Genomic DNA, 25,874 nt, shown 5'->3' on the forward strand with positions numbered 1-25,874 from the left:
TGGCCAGGGCTGGGTGCTAGGTTGGCACTGAGTGCCATGGTCTAGTTGCTTGGCTAGGGCTGGGTGCTAGGTTGGCACTTAGTGCTGTGGTCTGGTTGCTTGGCTAGGGCTGGGTGCTAGGTTGGCACTTAGTGCTGTGGTCTGGTTGCTTGGGCAGGGCTGGGTGCTAGGTTGGCACTGAGCGCCATGGTCTGGTTGATTGGGCAGGGCTGGGTGCTAGGTTGGCACTTAGTGCCATGGTGTGGTTGATTGGGCAGGGCTGGGTGCTAGGTTGGCACTGAGTGCCATGCTCTGGTTGCTTGGGCAGGGCTGGGTGCTAGGTTGGCCTGGCTGAGCTTGGAGGTCTCTTCCAACCTGGTTGCTTCTGTGATTCCAGAGATCAAGTCCAACTCCACTGCCAAGGCAGGGTCACCTCAGGCAGGTCACACAGGAATGCATCCAGACAGGTCTTGGTAGTCACTAGAGAAGGAGGCTCCATGACCTCTCTGGGCAGCCTGCTCCAGTGCTCCAACACCCTCACACCAAAGTTTCTCCTCGCCTTCAGATGGAACCTCCTGAGTTCCAGTTTGTGCTCATTGCCCCTTTTCCTGTCACTGGCACCACTTAGAGAAGCCTGCAACTTGTGCCTTGGCCCCCACCCCTCAGGTATTTACAGACATTGACCAGATCCCCTCTCAGACTTCTCCTCTCCAGGCTAAGCAGCCCCAGGGCTGTCAGCCTTTCTTCACAGCAGAGAGGTTCCAGTCCCTTCCTCATAGCCTCTGTTGGGCTCTCTCTAGCAGATGCCTCTCTCTGGAACTGAGGAGCCCAGAACTGGACCCAGTACCCCAGGTGTGGTCCCACCAGGACAGAGTAGAGGGGAAGAACAACCTCTCTAGCCCTGCTGGCCACACTTTTCTTGATGCACCCCAGGATGCCATTGGCCCTCTTGGCCATGAGGGCACATTGCTGTCCATCAAGAACATGCTGCCCACCAGTACTCCAAGGTCTTTCTCCACGGAGCTGCTTTCCATCAGGACTACCTCTTGCCTGTCCTGGTGCCTGGTGTTGTTCCTCCCCAGATGCAGGACTCTGCACTGCTCCTTACTGGCTTCATTGAGCTTCCCCTTAGCCAAATTTGCACCCATTCATCCCACCACAGGCACTGCAGTTGTGCCATCCCATTGCTGGTTTCTACATGTGTGCTGCTTCTCCCTAAGCTGCCTTTGTCCTTCTCCTGGGACAGGTTGTGGTGTGAAGATGATGAGTGTGGCCAGCCTGAAGAGCAGTCAGTACATCCCCATCCACAGCAAACAGATTCGGGGGCTGGATTTCGGCCGGCGGTCGGACGGCTTGCTGCTCTCTGGTGCTCTGGACAACACCCTCAAACTCACCAGGTGAGCTTTGCTGCAGGCAGCAACCTGCCCCAGACCACTCTCAATAGCTACAAGGGACTGGATTGCATTTTGTTCTGCCTTACTTGGAAGCATCTCGCAGTGCTTGCTCCTCTGCTTTCCAAAAGAGGCTGCAAAGAGGGCATCAAGTCTGTGTGTGGGAACTAACAGAGGGGAAGACTTGTTAATCATAGAATCAACCAGGTTGGAAGAGACCTCCAAGATCATCCAGTCCAACCTATCCCTCAGCCCTAGCCAGTCAACTAGACCATGGCACTAAGTGCCTCATCCAGTCTTTTCTTGAAGACCTCCAGGGACGGTGTCTCCACCACCTCCCTGGGCAGCCCATTCCAATGCTTTCATATCTTAGAGTCCTCAGCACAGGACAGACAGTCCTGGAGAGATATCATCTGAGGATTGGAAGGCCTCTGCTGTGAAGCCAGGCAAGCAGAGTTGGGGTTGTTCAGCCTGAAGAAGAATAGACTCCAGGAGACCTCCTGGTGGCCTTTCAGTGTTACAAGGGACCTCTAAGAAAACTGAGGACAGACTTTTGGGCAGGTCCTGTTGGAACAGGCCAAGGGGTGATGATTTGTACTGGAAGAGGGAGATTTAGACTAAACAGTAGGAGGAAATGTTTGACACTGAAGGTGGGGGGATGCATGCCCAGAGAGGTGATATATGCTCTATTCCAGGTCAGGTTTGAGGCTGTGAGCAACCTGCTCTGGTTGCAGATGTCTCTGCTGACTGCAGTGAGGTTGGACTGGATGAGCTTTGAAGGTTTCTTCCCACCCAGAGCATTCCATGATTGTATGATCAAGTTTTAGGTGGAGGTGTAGCAAGACTACCTGCCTGTGATACCTTTGCTGTAGAAAGTCCCTGCAAAAGAAGCAATTCAGCACAACTTGGCCCAGTTATACTGAGAACAAAAGTTTCATGATGCAGAGGATGAAGAATTTGCTGTCTGCTTGGCTTTGTGTTAGTGCAGGGAGATGTAGAACATGGGAACTGCTCTGGCCTCAAACAGAAAGAAAGGGAGTTCAGATTGAACCATAAAATGGTTTAAATTGGAAGGGACCTCAAGGATCAGCCAGTTCCAACCCCCTGCCATAGGCAGGGACACCTCTCACTACAACAGGTTGCTCAAGGCCTCATCCAATCTGGCTTTGAACACCTCCAGGGAGGTTGTGGAGAGAGGCCAATAGAGGGGTATGAGGATGATGAGGGGACTGGAGGGCATGGTTGATGAGGAGAGGCTGAGGGACCTGGGGCTGCTTAGTCTGGAGAAGAGAAGACTTAGAGGGGATTTGATCAATGTTTATAAGTATCTGGGGGCTGGGGGTCAGAAGCTGGGGGACAGGCTCTGCTCACTGCTCCCTGGGGTAGGACAAGGAGCAATGGGTGTAAGTTGCAGCAAAAGAGGTTCCAGCTCAACACAAGGGAGAACTTCTTTACTGTAAGTGTCCCAGAACACTGGCACAGGCTGCCCAGGGAGGCTGTGGGGTCTCCTCCTCTGGAGCCTTTCCAGGCCTGTCTGGATGCATTCCTCTGTGATCTGTGTTAGATTGTATTGCCCTGCTGTGGCAGGGAGGTTGGACTGGTGATCTGCTTGTGTCCCTTCCAACCCTTAACATCCTGTGAGCCTGTGATCCTGTCAGTTTCTAAAGCCTTAACCCTCCAAATGTGCTCTCAGTTGCCTTCACCCTGCTCATTGCTCTTGCTTTAATCCCACTTCTTTTGAGGCATCAGCACTGCTCCTCTGGGGCAGGAGTAGAGAGACCATGAAGGAGAGATGCAATCTGAAGAGAGGAGCCTGTGATCTCAGGGAGATGTGATAGGATGAGATTACACCAGAGTCCCTTCTAAGCAATTCCAGAAAAATAGCAGAGCTTTCCCTTTCCAGTAAGGCAGCCAGGAGCCTGCTCTGGCCTTTTCTTGCCCAGTCTCCAAAGACCAATCTGGGAAAAGGAAGCATTGCTCTGAGTTAGAAATCCCTTGACAATATCCCAGTGATTGTTCTGCCTTGGGTTCTTCCAGATCCATGTCTGAGGCAAAGGAGGAGTTAATGCACAAATCCAAGGAGACCTGCTTCTGTCTGAAGGCCCAGAGAAGCTGGATGTGTTTGCCTTTGAGTGTGCTGTTTTCTCCTCGGTGGGTGGTGGTGTGCTGGGCCCAATGCTTTGCTTTTCTCCTGCAGCTTGACAACAAACACCGTGGTGCAGACATACAACGCTGGCCGTCCTGTCTGGAGCTGCTGCTGGTGTCTTGATGACACAAACTATGTCTATGCTGGCTTGGTCAATGGCTCCATCATGATCTATGACCTGAGAGACACAAGCTCTCACGTCCAGGAACTGGTCCCTCAGAAGTCCAGGTATGGTGTAAGGACTTTTCAATCCTCTCAGCTTTGCTAATGTGCACAAGAGCTAAGTGTAGCTTCTTCCCTAGGTCACACAACAGTTGGAAGAGTTGAAACTGGTGGATGTGAGTCTCTGTGTTCCAAAATGCAAACTGAGCACGGGTGGGGGAAGTTTCTCTCAAGGTTGTATCACTTAGGACCTGAGGGCTTGGCCTCTGCATCTTTTTAAGGCAGAGAGTGGTCAGACACTCCCAGCCTGAGCAGGTCTGACTTTGTTTTGGAGCTGGGTTTAATGTTTGACTTGCAAAGGACAAGTGGCAGAAGTGTGACATGTTTGGAGCTTCCATCTCATAGAATGGGTTAGATCTTAAAGACCATTGAGTCTAACCCCCAGCTACAGGCAGAGATGTCTTCAACTAGACCAGGTTGCTCAGGGCTCCCCAGCTTGGCTTTGAACAGGGATGGAGCCTCCACAGTTTCCCTGAGCAACCTGTTCCAGTGCCTCACCACCTTCATGGTGAAGAATTTCCTCCTGATGTCTGATCTAAATCCAGTTTCTTCCAGTTTGAAGCCATCTCTCCTACTCAGAGAACCAAACACTGATTTACATCTCTCTGATGTGTGCTGATGCCTCTTTAAATCATGAGGCTCAGTAATGAAGTTGAATTTCCTTTGCTCTGGACAAACCTCTTGGGGGATCAGTGCTTGAAGAACCATTTTGTAGCCCACTTAGGTACCATGGACTAGTACTTAAAGGGTGGTTGCCAGGAGGATGGAGACATCCTTTTTCCAAGGAGATCCATAGACAAGACAAGAGGTGATGGGAATAAGTTCCTGCTAGGAAGTCCAGAATGAAAAGGCTTCCCCATGAGCACAAGCAGACACTGGAATCATCTCCCTGGGGAAGCATTGAGTCCTCTCCACTGGACAGTGAAGACTCAGCTTGCCAGGGTGCTGGGCCAGCTCACCTCATCTACACTGTTACCTAGAAGGGTTGGCTCAGATGATCCTTGGGGTCTCTTCCAACCTGATGTTCTGTGCTAGGTCCTGTCTGTGTGGTTGGAGAGCCACGCGGGCAGAGATGGGCAGCACGGCCGCGGCTGGCACCGCTGACTCTTGCCCGTCCCACTTTCAGGTGCCCCATGGTATCGCTCTCCTACCTGCCCAGGATGGCTTCAGCATCGCTGCCTCATGGTGGGATATTAGCTGGGACCTTGGAAGGAGCTTGCTTTTGGGAACAGAAGGATGGCAGCTCCTACCGGCCCCACTACCTGCCCCTGGAGCCCGGCGGCTGCATCGACGTTCAGACCGAGGTCACCACACGCCACTGCCTCGTCACCTACCGGCCCAGTACGTAACGCTGGGCACCTGCAGCCAGCTGCACGCTGCCCCTCTGCCTTCTGCTCTGCAGGATCACAGGATGTACACCACACCTCGAGTGCTGCATCCAGTTTTGGTCAGCGCAGTGCTGAAGGGACACTGAGCTGCTGGAGCGGGTGCAGAGGAGGGTGGAGAGAGGTCTGGCAAACATGACCTGTGAGGAGCGGCTGAGGGAGCTGGGGGTGTTGAGTCTAGAGAAGAGGAGGCTGAGAGGGGACCTTATTGCCCTCTGCAGCTACCTAAAAGGAGGTTGTAGTGAGGCTGGAGCTGATCTCTCAAATTACTAATGACAGGACAAGAGGAAATGGCCTCAAGTTGCATCAGGGGAGGTTTAGGTTGGATGTTGGGAGGAAGTTCTTTGCTGAGCAGGTGGTCAGGCGCTGGAACAGGCTGCCCAGGCAGGTGGTGCAGTCCCCATCCCTGGAGGTGTTTAAGAGGAGAGTGGCTGTGGTGCTTGAGGCTGTGGTCTAGTGATGAAGGATGCTGGAATGAAGGTTGGACTGGATGATCCTGGTGCTCTTTTCCAACCATAGCAATTCCTAGTGCTTAGATGTTGTGCTGAGGGATTTGGTTTAGTCAAGGACCTGGCAGTGTGAAACTAATGATTGGACTCGGAGCTTGAAGGCTTGAGGAGGCTTTTCCAATCTAAGAGATTCTGTATGTTAGGAGTCCACAGAGGTCTTTGAGGCCAACCCCTCTGCCACAATAGGTCCAGAGAATCTAGCACAGGTTGCACAGGAACACATCCAGACAGGGCAGGAAAGGCTCCAGAGGAGACTCCACAACCTCTCTGGGCAGCCTGTGCCAGGGCTCTGTGAGTCTTACAGTAAGGAGCTTTTCCTTATGTTGAGGTGGAACCTCCTGTGCTGCAGTTTCCATCCATTGCCCCTTGTTCTATCCCAGGGCACAAGTGAGCCAGAGGCTGTCCCTGTGCTTTCCTTCCTGGCCTCAGCTCTCAGGTACTTATATGCATTGATTAGATCCCCTCTCAGTCTTCTCTTCTGCAGGCTAAAAAGCCTCAGGTCCTTCAGTTCTACAGCGGCCTCAGTGCTGAGGGCACAGCAGAGGGGTCGGAACTGCCCTAGCCAGGGCAAGGAGTGTCTGTCTACACAAGGTTTCAAAACTGGCCAAGGGCAAAAGAGGGCAGCTGTAGGGTGCTGGTGTTTGATTCTGCTCTTGTGAGACCCCCACCTCAAGTACCACGTCCAGTTCTGGCCTTCCTACCATAAGAAGGCTATGGAATTGTTGGGAGTGAGGCCAGAGGAGGCTACAAAGATGACCCAGGGCCTGGCACAGCTCTGCTGTGAAGGTAGGCAGAGGGAGCTGTATGTATTCAGCCTGGAAAAGACTCTGGGGGGAACCTTAGGGCTGCCCTCCAGTATCTGAAGGGGGTCCTGCAGGAAGGCTGCAGAGAGATTTTTTTCCTGTGGGTGTCTAGAGACAGGCCAAGGGGGAATGGTTTGAAGATGAGAGAGAACAGGGTTAGACTGGAGCTGAGGAAGGAGCTCTTCAGAATGAGGGTGGTGAGACCAGAACAAGTTACCCAGGGAGGTTATGGATGCTCCCTCCCTGAAAGACTTGAAGGCCAGGTTGGATGAGACCTTGAGCAACCAAGTCTAGTTGAGAGCCCCGTGGCAGGGGGGTTGGAGTAGATGATCTCTGAGCTCCTTTCCAACCTGAGCCCTTCTGTGATTCCTACAGTTACAACTTGCCTGCAGTCCAGTTTGCCTGAGGTTCCCTTTGCATTTCCCCCCCTTGCAGGTAAAAGTAACCCATGCATGCGTTGTGTGATGATGGAGCTGACCAGCAGGCCGCCGACAGAGGGCCCTGAGGATGTGATCTGTTCTTCTAACCCCGTGCAGACGTTCAGTGCTGGGCCCACCTGCAAGCTGCTGACCAAGAATGCCATTTTCCAGAGCCCAGAGGATGATGGCAGCGTCTTCGTGTGTGCCGGAGATCAGGCATCTAACTCCGCCCTGGTACCTCTCCTCTTCTTCCTTCTGGGGTGCTGCAGCTCTTGGGAATTCACCAGGCACAGCATCAGGGTGTTTTGGTGGCAGTGGTGATTGTGAGGGGTGGCTGCAGGTGCTTTGGGGAAGGTTAAGGAAGCTGAGGAGAAGGCTTCAGGTGGAAAAGCAGGTGCACAAGAGGCTCAGGAGTCAGGCTGATGTGGTGCTGGGATTGGTGAAGACCATCCAAGCAGGCTGTGGAAGTAGAGAAAGGGTTCTGTGAGTAACAGGAGGAAAGTTTTTAGGGAGGAAGCTCAGTTTTGGATGGGAGGGGAGAAGTCCAAAGTCTCTGACCTCGTCTGTCCTGCAGCTCTGGGATGCCGGCAGCGGTTCCTTGCTGCAGAAGCTTCAGGCTGACCTGCTCGTGATGGACATCTGCCCCTTGGAAGTGAACCAGACTCACCTCCTGGCTACCCTGACTGAGAACACGGTGAGGCTCTACAAGTGGCAATGAACTGAGGTCCCCGTGGCTGCCAACAGAGGCTTTCCACACGTGCTGCTGATCAACCCTCCCCCACTGCTCAGCCCCAGGCTCTGCTGTCCTGCACCACTGCTTCCAGGAGACAGGAACCACTACAGCACCTTTCTGGCAGAGGGCAGGACCTGGGATGTGCTGGTGTCTGGAGCAATTCCCTCCTTCCATCTTCCTCTTTAGACCTGCACTTAACTTCTTTGGCCAATTCTCCTCAGCAAACTGCTTGAGCTGCCTCAGCGCAGCAGCAGATCTTGGGCTGCCTCCAGTGGGTGTTGCCACAGCCTTTTTCCAGCATGAACTGACCTCAGGGGCTTGCAAATCTCTTCTGAGGATAAACAACACGACAGGAACTTGAAGACCTGGCACACTCCATGCTGTGAGTCCTGGGTGGTGAGAAGGTGGCAATGCCAGCACCTCGCTTGCAGGGCCAGCACTTGGTGTAAGGCCAAGTTCACTGCTTTTAGGGATCATGCTCCACCACCTCCTGAAGCTGTGGGATCAGTCAGCAGTTAGTCCCTGGTGAGCACAGACTCTGTCTGGTGGCCATGGAGAGAGCAGGTTCAAAAAACCTACAAAGAATCTCTTTTTTGTTTGTTTCTTTTATTTTCAGGGTTGAGTTATTTTTTTTTGCCACAAGCATATAATTTGCACTAAAATTCCCTTCATCCTCTGCTGTTTCCTTCCACTTCTCTCTCTTCCCACAAGCAAACTTTGAACAGTTTGATTGTGGGAAATGAAACTATAGAAGTAGAGGTGAAGAGGAGGGGATGGTTCTGCCTGGCTGCTAAATCTGTGATGTCCTTCCTTAAGGACAAGATGTACCTGTTGGGGGTGGTTTGGGTTTGTTTTCCCCCCTCTTTTGAACTGATGGAAGCTCAGGGGTTTCATCTTGCTTTCACTGGCTTTCTACCTTCCTCAAATCCCAGTTACCAGCCCCAGAGACACCCCAGATGGGTTTCTGTGCTGTGGGCTTGCTGATTTGTGTTTATCTGAGCCCCTGGGGTGGGACCAAGAGTCAGGGGATGTGTCTTGGCCACCCTAAATCTACCGAGGGCTGTGAGAAGGTTTCTATCTCCAGGTCAGATCATGAAGTAGGACTTTGGGTTTTGTTTTTATCTTGATTAAAAAGCAAACCCAGAAGGATGCTGAGAGCTTCAAGAGGAGTTTCTCTGTGCTGGAGATGTGGCCCCAGGCACAGCTTTGCCTCTGGCTGTGGTCAGCACTCATCCAGTTTAGACTGAGTGTGCCACTGCCACCACACCCTGAGGTTCTGACATCTGAGGTCTGCACAGGAGGATCCTGTTTGTCTTCAGTCTTAAAGAGGAAAGTCAGAAGATTTCAGCTCAACTTTATATATACTTTTTTTTTTTTCTTCAGGACAGTATTTTTGTTCTTATATTTTTATATGCAGTTCAAAATAAAGCATTTTTAGTGCTCAGCTGGAAGTGCTCTGCTTTGGGAACACACCTGAGTGACACAACACTGCACACCTTGTGAACGTGGACAAGCAGCCCTGAGTGCAGGGAAGGTTTTTCTCATGCTTTAGGGTGTTTCATGCTGAGCTTCAGACTGTAGTGGAAGCTTTTAAGTGACTGAAGAATCCTCATTGAGCTGTGCTGCTCTGATCAGGTGAGAAGGGAAAGGACTGAGCCAAGTCAGGCTCTGCACCACCACTATCCTTTTAACTGGACATAAACTCATCAATGTGAGAAGTTTTTGTGTTTCAAACACCATCAGGAACCCCAATTGGTTAGAAAGAGCAATGCTGTGAGGTCAGTCCCAGGCTGGCTGCAGAGTGGGTTGAGAGCAGCCCTAAAGAAAAAGCCTGGGGGGTGTTGGTTGCTGAGCAGCTCCTCAGGAGCCAGCAGTGCCCTCATGCAGCCCAGCAGGCAGCTGTGTGCTGGCTGCAGCCAGAGGAGTGTGGGCAGCAGGGCAAGAGGGGATTGTGCCCCTTGGCTCTGCTCTGCTCAGACCCCACCTCTAATCCTGCCTTCAGCTCTGCTGTCCCCAGCAGAAGAGCACAGAGCTGCTGGAGTGAGGCCAGAGGAGGCCACAAGGATGATCCTAGGGCTGGAGCAGCTCTGCTGTGAGGGCAGGCTGAGGGAGCTGGGGGTGTGCAGCCTGGGAAAGACTTGGGGGACCTTTAGAACTGCCTTCCAGTGCCTGAAGGGTTCCTTCAGGACGGCTGCAGAGAGACTTTTGCTAAAGGTGTCTAGGGACAGGCCAAAGGGGAATGGTTTGAAGCTTGAGGGTGAGCAGATTTGAGCTGAGGAAGAAGTTCTTCAGTACAAAGTTGGTGAGACTCTGGAACAGGCTGTCCAGGGAGGTTGTGGATGCCTCCTCCCTGGGAGTCTTCAAGGCCAGGCTGAATGAGCCTCTAAGCTACCCTATCTAGTTGAAGTGTTCCCCTGCCCATGTCAGGGAGCTCAGAGATCATCTCCTCCAACCTAAACCCTTCTATGAAGGTCACCATCTAAAACCAGGAGCAGGCTGAGCTCTGCTGGCTTAGTGCAGTGCAGCTGCTTGTTCTAAGGCATTCAGAGGCATCATTTGTGCTCAGGCAACTCCAACCTCTCCTTCCTTTAAGGAATTTGGAGCATTTTAAACACAAGAAAATGCATTAAAAGATTTCATTTCTTATTTTCCAGGTCACATTTGGTTTATCCCTCTAAAGCAGTACCAAGAGGAGCTGCAAACACCTAATAATGGCAGGTTCCACATTCCCTTTGTCTCTCCTCACACCCAGAGCTAAAGATTTATGGTGGTGAGATGTGAAGACCTTTGTAACTCTTTTCCTAGTCCCAGGCTTTGCAGCAGGCTCTGGCAAAAGCCACCTAAATTGTGTGCAGAAAGCCACAGCAGCCTGGTGAGCTGATAAAAAGGTCAAACGTGTTAATTCAATATTTGCTCATCTCTGGAGTTGGAAGGGGCAGATCCTGAGCTAGGAGGAGGAGGAGGATCAGCATCTTTGCAGGATGCAGGGCAGCTGCTGGCAGAGCAGCTGAGCTGTTCTCAGTGGTGTTTTAGGCAGCAAGCCACTCGGTGGCTATTTCTGCTGCTGTCTCTGGGAAGATTTTGTTCTCGTGGAGCAGCTTTTGGCAACTGCTGGAGGAAATCTGATGTGAGCAGAGAGGTGAAGCTTGTGCCAGGGGAGGTCTAGGCTGGATGTTAGGAGGAAGTTGTTGGCAGAGTGATTGGCATTGCAATGGGCTGCCCAGGGAGGTGGTGGAGTGGCCGTGCCTGGAGGGGTTGAAGCCAAGGCTGGCAGGGGCACTGAGTGCCATGGTCTGGTTGATTGGATAGGGCTGGGTGCTAGGTTGGCACTGAGTGCCATGGTCTGGTTGGTTGCATAGGTCTGGGTGCTAGGTTGGCACTCAGTGCCATGGTCTGGTTGATTGGCCAGGGCTGGGTGCTAGGTTGGGGCACTTAGTGCCATGCTCTGGTTGCTTGGCCAGGGCTGGGTGCTAGGTTGGCACTGAGTGCCATGGTCTGGTTGTTTGGGCAGGGCTGGGTGCTAGGCTGGCACTGAGTGCCATGCTCTGGTTGCTTGGCCAGGGCTGGGTGCTAGGTTGGCACTTAGTGCCATGCTCTGGTTGACTGGCCAGGGCTGGGTGCTAGGTTGGCACTGAGTGCCATGGTCTGGTTGACTGGCCAGGGCTGGGTGCTAGGTTGGCACTGAGTGCCATGCTGTGGTTGGTTGGGCAGGGCTGGGTGCTAGGTTGGGGCACTTAGTGCCATGGTCTGGCGGATTGGCTAGGGCTGGGTGCTAGGCTGGCACTTAGTGCCATGCTGTGGTTGACTGGACAGGGCTGGGTGCTAGGTTGGACTGGCTGAGCTTGGAGGTCTCTTCCAGCCTGGTCGATTGTGTGATTCTCAGGTGGGCTGTGGGTGTCCTGGTACAAGGCACTGTGAGGTGGGTGCCCATGGGAATCTCCTGCCCTGCTACAGGAGGTTCCCTGAGAAGTCTTGGTGACATGGCAGCATCTCAGGGGCCTGGGGGTTGCTGCTTCTACCCTATTTTCTGCAAAATGGTGTTTCTAAGTAGCTTAAAAAATAGGAATTTGGGGAACTGTGCCCTTAAAATGCTTATTGAAGCCTCAGCACAAGCTCAGCAGGTACCAGGCAATGCCTAGCCTGGGCTGGTCCAGAGGAGAAAGAGCCTCAAAGTAATTTCAGTGATTATCTCAGCCACTGAAGCATAATTAAGACGAGGGTCCAGGGCCTTTAGTCTCCCATCAGGTCCAATTTGGTGTTTCAGTTGGCAGAAAGGGGGAACGAGTCCCAGGGGCTTCCGCCAGCATCAAGCTGTGAGCAGCACCGAGTGCATGGGAAGGCAGAAGTGGGACTGGGAAAGAGCTGTGGCAGGTTGGAGAAAGGCTTGGAAAAGTGCCCAGTGGGTTACTGTGGGGGTTTGTCTTTCCAAAGGTAGGTGCTAACTGCAACGCAGAGCTGCATGAAGACAGGAGGAGCAACAGGCTCTGCAGGACTTGAGATGCTCTGTGCAGCAGGACCTCTCTAACAGCACTGCTCTTGTGGAGAGCATCAGCTCCTGGCGGGCTGCAGGAGCTGCAGAAGAGCCACGGAGCTCCTCTGGTGCTTGCCACACACCAATGGCTGCAGCTGCACTATTGGCTCCTGGTCAAGGGAGTAAGTGAATCAAGCAGGTTGGAGGAGACCTCCAAGCTCAGCCAGTCTAACCTGGCCCCCATCCCTGTCCAATCAACCAGACCCATGCACTCAGTGCCAACCTAGCACCCAGCACTAGCCAATCAGCCACCCTGTGGCACTAAGTGCCAACCTAGCACCCAGCACTAGTCAATCAGCCAGCCTGTGGCACTAAATGCCAACCTAGCACCCAGCACTACACAATCAGCCAGCCTGTGGCACTAAGTGCCAACCTAGCACCCAACCCCAGCCAACCAACCAGACCCTGGCACTCAGTGCCAACCTAGCACCCAGCCCTGCCCAACCAACCACACCATGGCACTCAGTGCCAACCTAGCCCCCAGCCCTGCCCAACCAACCAGACCCTGGCACTCAGTGCCAGCCTAGCACCCTGCCCAAACAACCACACCATGGCACTCAGTGCCAGCCTAGCACCCAGCCCTGCCCAACCAAGCAGACCCTGGCACTCAGTGCCAACCTAGCACTCAGCCCTGCCCAACCAAGCAGACCCTGGCCCTCAGTGCCAGCCTAGCACCCTGCCCTGCCCAACCAACCACACCATGGCACTCAGTGCCAGCCTAGCCCCCAGCCCTGCCCAACCAAGCAGACCCTGGCCCTCAGTGCCAGCCTAGCACCCTGCCCAACCAACCTGACCATGGCACTCAGTGCCAGCCTAGCCCCCAGCCCTGCCCAACCAAGCAGACCCTGGCCCTCAGTGCCAGCCTAGCCCCCAGCCCTGCCCAACCAAGCAGACCCTGGCCCTCAGTGCCAGCCTAGCCCCCAGCCCTGCCCAACCAAGCAGACCCTGGCCCTCAGTGCCAGCCTAGCCCCCAGCCCTGCCCAACCAAGCAGACCCTGACCCTCAGTGCCAGCCTAGCCCCCAGCCCTGCCCAACCAAGCAGACCCTGGCCCTCAGTGCCAGCCTAGCCCCCAGCCCTGCCCCTGTCTCTCCGCTGGGCCCAGCAGCAGCTCCTGGGGCTGTGACTGCGCCGAGCCCCACGGGGTTGCCGCTGGGCGGGTCCAGCCGGAACCACGCCCCCTCCCCACCGAGGCGCGGCGCGCTGACGTCACGGCGCGCTTATTTGCATACGCCGTGCGTGCCGCTGGGTGGGCGGGCCGTGGCGCCGGAGGTGGTGGATCCAAGATGGCGCCGTGCGGACGTGTCCGGAGCCGCTGCCCGGGCCCGGCGCTGCTGCTGCTGCTGCTGGCGGCTCGCTCGGCGGCGGGCGGCTCTCCTGTCGTGGGCCCCGCCGCGCCCGTGCCGGGGCAGGCGGCGGCGCTGGGTGCGGCGGCGCCGCGGGCTCCCCGCGTCGGCGGCGGCGGCTCGGGCGGCGGGTGGAAGCTGTCGGAGGAGGCGGTGTGCCGGGAGGACGTGGTGCGGCTCTGCTCCAAGCACAGCTGGGCCAACAACCTCGCCGTGCTCGAGTGCCTGCAGGACGTCCGCGAGGTACGGGCCGGGCGCTGCGCCGGGGCGGGTCGGGCCTACCCCCGGGAGCGAACAAAAGAGCCGAGCTCCGCATCGCTCCCTCGGCCCCGCCGCCGCCGCTCCTCGGCCGGGCGAGCGCCGCCTGCGCTGCCCTGGCTCCTTTGGCTCAGGGGTTTGGGTTCGAGAAGCGGGCTTTGCCCCCTGGCCGGCGCTTCCCGCGCTGTGAAGCTCGGCAGGAGGCGGCCGGGCCGGCTCGGGGAGCTGCCCGCAGCGGCGGCGGCGGCGAGGGCGGCTGAGCGGAGCCGCTTGTTTGTGCACTCCTCCGGGCGCTGCGCTGCCGCTCCGGTAACGGTGAGGGTGGCTGAGCGGAGCCGCTTCTCTGTGCACACCGCCGGGCTCTGCGCTGCCGCTCCGGTAACGGTGAGGGCGGCTGAGCGGAGCCGCTTGTTTGTGCACTCCTCCGGGCTCTGCACTGCCGCTCCGGTAACGGTGAGGGCGGCTGAGCGGAGCCGCTTGGCTGTGCACTCCTCCGGGCTCTGCGCTGCCGCTCCGGTAACGGCGAGGGCGGCTGAGCGGAGCCGCTTGGCTGTGCACACCGCTGGGCTCTGCGCTGCCGCTCCGGTAACGGTGAGGGTGGCTGAGCGGAGCCGCTTGGCTGTGCACTCCTCCGGGCGCTGCACTGCCGCTCCGGTAACGGTGAGGGTGGCTGAGCGGAGCCGCTTCTCTGTGCACACCGCCGGGCTCTGCGCTGCCGCTCCGGTAACGGTGAGGGCGGCTGAGCGGAGCCGCTTGGCTGTGCACTCCTCCGGGCGCTGCACTGCCGCTCCGGTAACGGTGAGGGCGGCTGAGCGGAGCCGCTTGGTTGTGCACTCCTCCGGGCTCTGCGCTGCCGCTCCGGTAGCGGCCTCCCGGGAGAGAGAGCGCTCGGTGCACGGCTTTGTTTCGGTGCCTCGCAGGAGTGTTGTCCTTTCCGAGCTCCGCGGAGAGCAGCCCGCGTCGCGCCGAGGAAACCTTCCGTGTCTGGCGGCAGCGGTGACCCGAGGAGGGCTTTCGCTGGGGCTCAGGTCCCCACCTTGGCGCGGAGCTGGGCTGCAGCGGCAGCTGCTTTCCAGTGCTGGCTTCTGCTCGTGTGGAGCTGGCTCGGCAGCCTTCAGGCCCGGCTTGGTGCACGCAGGAGGGTTGGCTGGGCAACCTGTGCTGTTGCCAAACCTTTGTCGTGAGCGGTGTAAGCCAAGCTCCAGCTAAAAAGCCTCTTGCCGCCTCGAAAGCCTTTTTCTAGCCTCGTCTTCTCCTTCGTTCCTCGGTGGTGCCTGCTGCGTTTGAAGGAGCCTCTTTGGTGAGCTGAGGTCTGTTTAGCCCTTGGCTTCTCTGCTGCTTTCTGTCCAGGAATGTCAGACTGGGTCGATTTTAGGGGTGGTTATTGTGGGGACAGCAGATCACAGAATCAACCAGGTTGGAAGAGACCTCCAGGATCATCCAGTCCAAGCTATCCCCCAGCCCTATCCTGTCAGCTAGACCATGGCAGTGACTTGGTTACCCTTATCAGAGGCAGTCTTGAAGCAATTACCTCCTCCTGGCTTAAAAGCCCAGAAGAATTGAAGATCCTTATCGAGCTGGGTGTGTTAATTTGGGGCTGGGTAATTCAGTGAGGCGCTGGGGGGAGATGTTTTAAGTGAGTCCCGACGGCAGTGTCTGTCACAGTGACCAAGAGAGCCAGTGGCATCCTGGCCTGCATCAGGAATGGTGTGGCCAGCAGGAGCAGGGAGGTCATTCTGCCCCTGGACTCTGCACTGGTTAGACCACACCTTGAGTGCTGTGTTCAGTTCTGGGCCCCCCAGTTTAGGAGGGACATTGAGATGCTTGAGCGTGTCCAGAGAAGGGCGATGAGGCTGGGGAGAGGCCTTGAGCACAGCCCTACGAGGAGAGGCTGAGGGAGCTGGGATTGGTTAGCCTGGAGAAGAGGAGGCTCAGGGCAGACCTTATTGCTGTCTACAACTACCTGAGGGGAGGTTGTGACCAGGAGGAGGTTGCTCTCTTCTCTCAGGTGGCCAGCACCAGAACGAGAGGACACAGCCTCAGGCTGTGCCAGGGGAGATTTAGGCTGGAGGTGAGGAGAAAGTTCTTCCCTGAGAGAGTCATTGGACACTGGAATGGGCTGCCCGGGGAGGTGGTGGAGTTACCCTCCCTGGAGCTGTTCAAGGCAGGACTGGACGTGGCACTTGGTGCCATGGTCTGGCCTTGAGCTCTGTGCTAAAGGGTTGGACTTGATGCTCTGTGAGGTCTCTTCCAACCTTGGTGATACTGTGATGCTGTGTCTAACTTGTCTCTTGTTGTTTCTTCCACCTGTCTGGGAGCTTTCAGTTCCCCTGTCAGGGCGGAACCCTCTTCGGAGAGGATCTCAGAGCTACACTTAACAGGCAGTGGCTCACAAGCTGCCAGCCTGCCAAAAAGCCAAGCTCTGCTTGTTCCTTTATTCCCCAGCTGGGTGGCCCCTCCCTGTGCTTCCTCCAGTTTCACTGCTTGTTGCTTTTCTGCCGTTTTTTAGCCAGGTGGAGGTTTTTATCGTCTGGTTTATCATCTTCATGCTGCTGAAATAGTTTTGTCATTAACCACAGAGAGCTGGAGGGGGAGCAGGATGAGCAGGAGGTGAAGGGATGCCTCGCATCACACTTCATTTGCAGCGGCTACAAGCCGTGACGTTGGTCCTGCATATCTCATGAGAGCTCCACTCTCTCTCGAATGTTAAGGCTCGTTTGTGGTTTCCCTTTTCTCCTCTCAAAGCCTGCCCTGCTGACAGCAGCTTGCAGGCTGCTGCTGCTCCTCTCTAGCTGTCCTGCTGTCTGATAGCCAGTGCTGAAGGTGCATCTTTGCCTGGAGTGACATCCCAGCCATCGATAGGACATCTCGAGGTTGGTTGGGATTCAGTTTTCTCTGCCAAGGTGCCCGTCTGCAGCTTTGTCCTTATTTGCCTGTCAGCCTGGAAGGAGCACTGTCAGCTGGTCTTAGAATCATAGAATCAAGCAGGTTGGAAGAGACCTCCAAGATCATCCAGGCCAACCTAGCACCCAGCCCTAGCCAGTCAGCCAGACCATGGCACTAAGTGCCTCATCCAGGCTTTTTCTGAACACCTCCAGGGATGGTGACTCCACCACCTGCCTGGGCAGCCCATTCCAATGCCAGTCACTCTCTCTGCCAACAACTTCCTCCTAACATCCAGCCTAGATTTCCCCTGGCACAACTTGAGTCTGTGCCTTATTCTGTTGCTGGGTGCCTGGGAGAAGAGCCCAACCCCACCTGGCTACAGCCTCCCTTCAGGTAGCTGCAGGCAGCAATGAGCTCTGCCCTGAGCCTCCTCTGCTGCAGGCTGCACCCCCCCAGCTCCCTCAGCCTCTCCTCACAGGGCTGTGCTCCAGGCCCCTCACCAGCCTTGCTGCCCTTCTCTGGACACCTTCCAGCACCTCAACATCTCTCTTGAATTGAGGAGCCCAGAACTGGACACAGCACTCCAGGGCTGGCCTGAGCAGTGCTGGGCACAGGGGCACAAGAACCTCCCTTGTGCTGCTGCCCACACTGCTCCTCAGCCAGCCCAGGCTGCCATTGGCTCTGCTGCCCACCTGGGCACACTGCTGCCTCATCTTCAGCTACTATCTACCAGCACCCCCAGGTCCCTTTCTTCCTGGCTGCTCTCAGCCACTCTCAACAGCCTGCACTGCTGCTTGGGGTTGTTGTGGCCAAAATGCAGAACCCTGCCCTTAGCCTTGTTAAATCTCATCCCATTGGCCTCTGGCCACCCATGCAGTCTGGCCAGGTCCCTCTGCAGGGCTCTCCTACCTTCCAGCAGCTCCACAGCTGCTCCTAGCTTGGTGTCATCTGCAAATTTACTGATGCTGGACTCAATCCCCTGGTCCAGATCATCAATAAAGATATTGAACAGGCCTGTGCCCAGCACTGACCCCTGGGGAACACCACTAGTGACAGTTGCCAGCTGCATGTGGCACCATTCACCACCACTCTCTGGGCTCTGCCATCCAGCCAGTTCTTGACCCAGCACAGAGTGAATCTGTCCAAGCCATGAGCTGCCAGCTTGGCCAGGAGCTGCTTGTGGCAGTCTTAGTCTCAACAGTTCTCCTGCCCTACCACAGATGCGGTGGGTTGGGTCCTGAGGTACAATGGACCTCCTGGGGTGCTGCTGCTCTTGAGAAATGAATTGCACTAAGTGGCTTCTGCCTGGCTTTGCTGATTAACTCTTGGTGTTTAGCCTCGGGGTGAAAGCCAGGAGCTGTGAACATTGGGTGGCACATCGGGTGGTACAGGCTCAGCTGTTGCCTCAGCGTTGGGGGTGACAGCAGAGGAAATAAGTGGCATGATAGTGTCTGAAAGGGGCCTGCAAAAAAGCTGGGGAGGGACTTTTGAGGCTCTCAGGGAGTGACAGGGGTGAGAGGAATGGAGCAAAGCTGGAGGTGGGCAGAGTGAGGCTGGAGGTGAGGAGGAAGTTGTTGAGCAGGAGAGTGGTGAGAGGCTGGAATGGGTTGCCCAGGGAGGGGGTTGAGGCCCCATGGCTGGAGGTGTTTGAGGCCAGGCTGGCTGAGGCTGTGTGCAGCCTGCTCTAAGGTAGGGTGTCCCTGGGCATGGCAGGGGGTTGGCACTGCCTGCTCCTTGTGCTCCCTTCCAACCCTGCCTGATTCTGTTATTCTGTGGTAGCATAGAGTCATAGAATGGTTTGGGTTGGAGGGGTCCTCCAGAGGGCATCCAGTGCAATGCCCCTGCAGTCAGCAGGGACATCCTCAACTAGATTAGGTTGCCCAGAGCCTTATCCAGCCTGACCTTGAAAAAAAGACTGGATGAGGCACTTAGTGCCATGGTCTGGTTGACTGGACAGGGCTGGGTGCTAGGTTGGACTAGATGAGCTTGGAGGTCTCTTCCAACCTGGTTCATTCTATGATCTCCAGGGATGAGGCCTCTGTTACCTCCCTGGGCAGCCTGTTGCAGTGCTCCAGCACCCTCGTGGTGCAGAACTTGTTCCTAGCATCCAGTCTAACTCTTCTCTGCTGTAGTTGTTGTCTGTTAATGATGATGCAACTGGTAAATGTAACCCTAGAGTGTCTGACAGTACCAGAAACATGAGGGTTGCATTTGGAAATGGGTGGGGAACTAATCTAACTCATGTGAGGCCATTAAAACAACACCCAGCTGTAGTAATTGGAAGCCTTGAGGGAGTTGCTGTGTGTGTGACAGCATCAGTGAGGACAGTGTTTGGACACAGCTTTGCTCTTAAGTAGCAGATATGGAATTTCATGCAGAAGCAGCCTTCTTGCCAGGGGTGTTTAAGGTGGTCCTGCAGAGCACTCAGCTCTGGAGCTCTCAGCATGGCAAGGACTGATGGAGCAGGTGTAGAGAGGGTCACAAAAGTGACCAGGAGGATGGAGCAGCTCTGCTACAGGGACAGGCTGAGCGGGCTGGGATTGAGGGAGCCTGGAGAAGGCTCCAAGGGGACCTCAGAGCAGCCTTCCAGTACCTGAAGGGAGCTTCGAGAAGGCTGCAGAGGGACTGTTTCCAAAGGCCTGTAGTGATAGGACAGAGGGCAGTGGTTTGAAATGAGAGGAGGCTTAGACTGGATGTTAGGAGGAAGTTGTGCACTGTGAAGTTGGTAGAACACTGCAACAGGTTGCCCAGGGAGGTAGCTGAGGCCTCATCCCTGGAGGTATTAAAGATCAGGCTCAACAAAGCTCTGAGCAAGCTGATCTAGTGGAGAATGTCCTTGCTGACTGCAGATGACCTCTGGAGGTCTCCTTCAACCCAAACCCTTCTGATTCTCCTAAGAGACATTCCTGTGCAGTGGAGGAACTCTGAAACTGGGAGTGCTGCTGTTAAAATTCCCTGTTGAGTTTTCTTCTTGGTGTGCTGCAGAAAACACTCAAAGCTGGAATAAGAAGAGGAAACAACTCTGGGAAACCTTTCTTTTGAGTCCATAAACTAGAGAGGAAGGAGAGGATGTGCTTGTTTGGTTAGACTGTGTGAATGGGATCATTCACTAGCTGCTGATTTTTCCCATGGGTGACTTCTAAGTCCTCTCTTTTGTTTTTTGTTGCTCCAAGGAGGACATTGAGGTGCTGGAACAGGTCCAAAGCAGGGCAACCAAGCTGGTGAAGAGTCTGGAGAACAGGTCTGGTGAGGAGCACCTAAGGGAGCTGGGATTGTCCTGCCTGGAGGCTGAGGGGAGACCTCGTTGCTCTCTGCAGCTCCCTGAAAGGAGGCTGGAGCCAGATGGGGGTTGGGCTCTTCTCCAAAGGAACAAGCAAAAGGAGGAGAGGAAACAGCCTCAGGTTGCATCAGGGGAGGTTTGGGTTGAACAGGAGGAACAATTTCTTCCCCCAAAGGACTGTCAAAGCCTTGAAGAAGAAGTGCAATCACCATCCCTGGAGGAATTGAAGCTGTGTGGATGTGGTGCTGAGGGCTGTAGTTTAGTGAAGGCAGTGCTGAGTTGTTTAGTTTGATGATCTTAAAGATCCCTTCCAGCCTGAATGATTTGATGGTTCTATGGCTGCTGAGTCTGTGGTTGCCAAGTCCAGGTTGAATTCAGCAAGGAATAGTTTGAAACAGGAGAAAACAACAACAACAAAACCCCAAAGCCTGAAGAAACCAACCTCTAAACTCATACATTGGGAAGTTTGGGGGTTGAGCTGTAATTTGCAGTGTCAGTTTAAGGTATTCTCCACACAGATACTTAACCACTGCCTATTTTTGGCATTCTCTTCCAAAAGTTGAACTGTTTCAAACACTTTACCTCTGCTTTTCCCACCAAGATGATGAAATCCTTACTGGGTGTTGTGCTGAGAGTCCACTTCTGCAGGTGCAAAAGAATCCTTCTGCTTGTAAGATAGAAATCAAGGGACAGTCCTGCTTTCTGGAGGAGAAGGATGCTCCTTCAGTGGAGGAGGTGTTGGTCAGAGCTAGGCAGCTTTGACTGTAACCAGAAAATAGAATCAAAAGGGTCTTTGGATGCATCTTGGGGATGAATTCGTTGCCTTCTAGATAGAATCCTTTGTGCGGTGGATGCGTTCCTGGTTGAAGTCACTTCAGTGTTCTGATTGTTAACCTGAACGACTTCATGATCTAAAAAGAGTGGGGCTTGGTGGATGCTTCTTCAGATCTGTGGTTTAAAACGTGGTGGTGGAGCTGGCCTGTTTCTGAAGGGGCTTTGGAGTGCATCTGTCATAGACTCATTGATTGGAAAAGGCCTCTAGAGCACTTGAGCTCAACCTGTAACTTAACACTACCAACTCTGGTGCTACACCCCTGTCCTTCAGCACTACATCTGCACATCTTGCCAGGGATGGGGACTCCACCACTGCCTTGGCACGACTTGAGGCTCTTTCCTCTTGTCCTGCTGCTTGTTAGCAGGGAGAAGTGACCAATCCTCACCTCACTCCTACCTCCCTTTGGGGTGTTGTAGACAGCAATGAGGTCTCTCCCCTCAGCCGTCTTCTCTCCAGACTAAGCAAGCACAGTTCCCTCAGCTGCTTCTCACCAGCCCTCTTCTCCAGACCTTTCATCTGGACCTGCTTTGTGACCCTTCTATGGACTTGCTCCAGCCCCTCAGTGTCTTTCCTGTAGTGAGGTGCTTCAAACTGAACCCAGTGTTTGAAGTGTGACCTCACCAGTGCCCGCTACAGGGAGATGATCCCTGCCCTGATCCTGCTGGCCGCACTATTGCGTGCAGAGCTGCAGGCTGGGGTCAGAGTGGCTGAGAGCAGCCAGACAGAGAGGGATCTGGGGGTGCTGATTGATACCCACCTGAACATGAGCCAGCAGTGTGCCCAGGTGGCCAAGAGAGCCAGTGGCATCCTGGCCTGCATCAGCAATGGTGTGGCCAGCAGGAGCAGGGAGGTCATTCTGCCCCTGTACTCTACACTGGTTAGACCACACCTTGAGTGCTGTGTTCAGTTCTGGGCCCCCCAGTTTAGGAGGGACATTGAGATGCTTGAGCATGTCCAGAGAAGGGCAACGAGGCTGGGGAGAGGCCTTGAGCACAGCCCTACGAGGAGAGGCTGAGGGAGCTGGGATTGGTTAGCCTGGAGAAGAGGAGGCTCAGGGCAGACCTTATTGCTGTCTACAAGTACCTGAGGGGTGGTTGTGGCCAGGAGGAGGTTGCTCTCTTCTCTCAGGTGGCCAGCACCAGAACGAGAGGACACAGCCTCAGGCTGTGCCAGGGGAGATTTAGGCTGGAGGTGAGGAGAAAGTTCTTCCCTGAGAGAGTCATTGGACACTGGAATGGGCTGCCCGGGGAGGTGGTGGAGTCGCCGTCCCTGGAGCTGTTCAAGGCAGGACTGGACGTGGCACTTGGTGCCATGGTCTGGCCTTGAGCTCTGTGCTAAAGGGTTGGACTTGATGATCCAACCTTGGGGATACTGTGATCCAGGCTGGGGTGCTGGTGGTCTTCTTAGCCACCTGGGCACACTGCTGGCTCATCTTCAGCCAGCTCTCAACCAACCCCCTAAAGTCCTTTCCCACTGAGCAGTTTCCAGCTGCAGTGCCCCAAAGCCTGGAACCTCACTGGGGTGGTTGTGACCCAAGTGCAGGACCTTGCGCTTAGCCTCCTTGAACCTCCTCCACGCTGCATTTCCCTCAACACAGACTGCTGCCTTTCAGCACTGTTTTATCAGCTGCTTATTAAACTAATTTCCATGGTGGTTATAGTCTAAATAAACCTATGAAACATTCATATATTTACTAGGTACAAATCCTTGCATGATTAATGCTGGATTTGCATTTAAAGCGTGGCTGAGTTTGAGGTAGGACCCATTAGCAGGGGTGAAAATGTCTCAAGTGTTGTGGCTCTGGCTTCAGCATAACTCTGGTGTTAAAACATACCTTAGGCCTGATTAATCAGTGGATTAAGAGTGTCATAACAGTTTGGCTTCACTTGCTTGTCAAGATTAAGTCATATTTAAAGGGTTATATCCCATATAATACTGTGTTAGAGGCTAAATAATAGTTCTGAGATCAAAGGCTTGTGATTGCATTGGGATTAAAGATCAAAGTTTTGGGCTCCTGCTGCTTTCATCACCCTGAGAGGTTTGCTTTCTTGGGTAGCACCTTTATGGCAGGGCCAGGGTAATAGAGCCTCAATGCTTTCTGAGAAGAATGAAGCTCTCTTAACGTTGAGGGCTGGGGGTGAGAGCAAGGGGAGTTCATCTTAAGGCTGTGTGTCTTAAGAGTGGTATTTTCCTTGGTATTTCAGATGCACAGGCAGTGTAACAGGCTGGAAAATCTCTTTGATGTGACTTGCAGACTAGGAATTGTGGAGCATTTGATGGGTTGGGAGCTGGCATGCTTCTTCTGTATAAATGTTTTATTCCTTGCTCTCTGCCTGAGCACCTTAAGTGGTCTGATGAAGTGGTGCCAGTGAAATTACCTGTGATGGGAAATCACAGCTGGAAAAGAGAAAGCAGAGGTCAGGGCTACCCTTGATCTCAGTTCAACCTGAGGAGGGGTGATGAGGGTGAGAACAGCTCTGTGGAAAAGGACTTGGGGGTGCTGGTGGATGAGAAGCTGGACTTGAGCCAGCAGTGGGCACTTGCAGCAGCCCAGAAGGTCAGTGGCAGCCTGGGCTGCATCCAAAGCAGCATGGCCTGCAGTGGGCACTTGCAGCAGCCCAGAAGGTCAGTGGCAGCCTGGGCTGCATCCAGAGCAGCATGGCCTGCAGTGGGCACTTGCAGCAGCCCAGAAGGTCAGTGGCAGCATGGCCAGCAGTGGGCACTTGCAGCAGCCCAGAAGGTCAGTGGCAGCCTGGGCTGCATCCAGAGCAGCATGGCCAGCAGTGGGCACTTGCAGCAGCCCAGAAGGTCAGTGGCAGCATGGCCTGCAGTGGGCACTTGCAGCAGCCCAGAAGGTCAGTGGCAGCCTGGGCTGCATCCAGAGCAGCGTGGCCTGCAGTGGGCACTTGCAGCAGCCCAGAAGGTCAGTGGCAGCCTGGGCTGCATCCAAAGCAGCATGGCCAGCAGTGCAAAGAGGGGATCCTGCCCCTCTGCTCTGGGGGGACCTCACCTGGACTGCTGCTTCCAGCTGTGGGACCCTTCATAGGAGAGAGACCTGGAAGATGAGCAGAGGACTGGAGCACATCTGCTGTGAAGACAGGCTGGGAGAGTTGGGGCTGTTCAACCTGGAGAAGGGAAAGCTCTGGGGAGACCTTAGAGCTGCGTTTTGATATGTGAAAGAGACCTCCAGGAAGGCTGGGGAGGGACTGTTCAGAAGTGCCTGTGGGTGGTAGGATGAGGGAGAGTGGTTTGAAGCTGGAGCAGGGCAGAGTTAGGACATTAGGAGGAAGCTCTGCACAGTGAGAGTGGTGAGACCCTGGAACAGGTTGCCCAGGCATGTGGTGGAGGTTCCATCCCTGGAGACCTTCAAGATCAGCCTTGGTGTGGCCCTGGGCAGCCTGCTCTAGCTGGGGGGATGTCCCTGCTGGCCTCAGGGGGTTGGACATGATGCCCTTTGAGGCTTCCACCCCAGTGCAGGCTGTGAATCTGTAACATGTGCTGGGAGTCTTCACCTGCTTTGGCAGTGCTGGAGTCACAGTATCACCAAGGTTGGAAGAGACCTCACAGATCAAGTCCAACCCTTTAGCACAGAGCTCAAGGCCAGACCATGGCACCAAGTGCCACGTCCAATCCTGCCTTGAACAGCTCCAGGGACGGCGACTCCACCACCTCCCCGGGCAGCCCATTCCAGTGTCCAATGACTCTCTCAGGGAAGAACTTTCTCCTCACCTCCAGCCTAAATTTCCCCTGGCATAGCTTGAGGCTGTGCCCTCTCGTTCTGGTGCTGGCCACCTGAGAGAAGAGAGCAACTTCGTGGTAGAAGCTGTGTGTGCTCAGCCCCTGTCTTTGCCCTCAAGGCTCTCTGCTTTTGTGGTGAAGGGGTTGCAAACGTGAAAGGTGCTCTGAAGCATTTTGGTTGCACTCAGGTGGGTAAGCCTGGCCTGTAGCTTCCTTTGTTTCATTTCCCCTCCTGCTTTTATCCCTGCAGAGTGCTGCTCTGAAGGGTGGTGGTTTTGCTTTGACTCCACGCGTGGCATTCTCCCACCTTGGAGCACTTACTCCTGTTACTTCCATCTCTCCCAGCTCCCTCTTGTGCACAAGTGGAGACTGCTGTTTGAAAGACCTTTTTTGAGACCTCTGGGCTGTGGCAGCAAATCACTTGTCTAGAGCTGGAAGGAACTGGGGGCTGTGGATTAAGCAGGGCACAGATGTGGGTGAGTCTTTAGGAAACACAAATAGCCAAAGCAGCGTTCACTGAGCCAACCTGATTCAGTGCTTTTAGTCTGGGGCTGTCCCACAAAGCCTCCAGCCCTTCTCCCTGAGCTGTTTTGAGTGGGAACTGTGGTGGTAGGGAGGGAGTTGTGGGCTGGAGCCTGGCCTGGCTCTTTAGTCATTACTATTGCAATGGAGTAGGCAGTTAGTATTCTGCTGATGCTCTTGCAGTGCCTACAGCATTATCATCTGGTTCAGATAGCAACACCAAAGGGATTATTTTTGTAAAGGCACTGATCAGAAACCCAGAAAATGTACCTTGAGACTTGCCAAAGGCTTTGCTTTCCCCCTCCTTTTTTCTTTTAACCTAAGGGATATTGACCTGGTGGTGACTCAAAACCACCTGTACAGGGCACAAGAGGTGGAGAACTTCTCCATCCTTCAGGAAGAAAACCAAGGAGGATTCATACCTGTAATTGAAGTTGAGCTAATTGAAAGCAAACATCTGTTGCAGTTTGAAAAGCTTCATTATTAAGCTGTAACTGGATGCTAGGCTGGGTATGAGATGCAGGTTGTGCATCCTGTGTTGCACATCTCCAGATGCCAACCTCTCTCAAACTGGGTTTAATGTGGCAGCTGCAGTGGTGTGTGGCAGCTGCAGATCACAGAATCAACCAGGTTGGAAGGGACCTCCAAGATCATCCAGTCCAACCTAGCACCCAGCCCTACCCAGTCAACCAGACCATGGCACTAAGTGCCTCATCCAGGCTTTGCTTCAACACCTCCAGGGATGGTGACTCCACCACCTCCCTGGGCAGCCCATTCCAATGCCAATCACTCTCTCTGCCAACAACTTCCTCCTAACATCCAGCCTAGACCTCCCTTGGCACAACCTGAGACTGTGTCCCCTTGTTCTATTGACTAGGAGAAGAGCCCAACCC

At 54.6% G+C, this 25,874-nt stretch overlaps 2 protein-coding genes across 8 annotated transcripts in view; both read left to right on the forward strand.

Moving 5' to 3' along the window:
• RFWD3 (ring finger and WD repeat domain 3) overlaps positions 1 to 9,031 on the forward strand; it is a 40,400-nt gene extending 31,369 nt beyond the window's left edge. For 5 of the 7 annotated variants that reach the window (XM_064160513.1, XM_064160516.1, XM_064160518.1 and 2 more), the window contains exons 9-13: positions 1,226 to 1,376; positions 3,568 to 3,744; positions 4,865 to 5,079; positions 6,871 to 7,088; positions 7,429 to 9,031. In XM_064160513.1, the coding sequence (XP_064016583.1) occupies positions 1,226 to 1,376; positions 3,568 to 3,744; positions 4,865 to 5,079; positions 6,871 to 7,088; positions 7,429 to 7,572 (905 nt within the window). In that variant the 3' untranslated portion in view covers positions 7,573 to 9,031. The remainder of the gene's footprint in view (positions 1 to 1,225; positions 1,377 to 3,567; positions 3,745 to 4,864; positions 5,080 to 6,870; positions 7,089 to 7,428) is intronic. The other 2 variants (XR_010306103.1, XR_010306104.1) reach the window with 2 other exon arrangements.
• Positions 9,032 to 13,402: 4,371 nt separating this feature from the next.
• The window catches only part of GLG1 (golgi glycoprotein 1), a 139,123-nt gene continuing 126,651 nt past the window's right edge, over positions 13,403 to 25,874 (forward strand). The window contains exon 1 of the mRNA XM_064160520.1: positions 13,403 to 13,705. Coding sequence (XP_064016590.1) covers positions 13,403 to 13,705 — 303 coding nt within the window. The remainder of the gene's footprint in view (positions 13,706 to 25,874) is intronic.

Source organism: Pogoniulus pusillus, chromosome 20, assembly GCF_015220805.1.
Source record: "Pogoniulus pusillus isolate bPogPus1 chromosome 20, bPogPus1.pri, whole genome shotgun sequence".
Classification (NCBI taxonomy): domain Eukaryota; kingdom Metazoa; phylum Chordata; class Aves; order Piciformes; family Lybiidae; genus Pogoniulus; species Pogoniulus pusillus.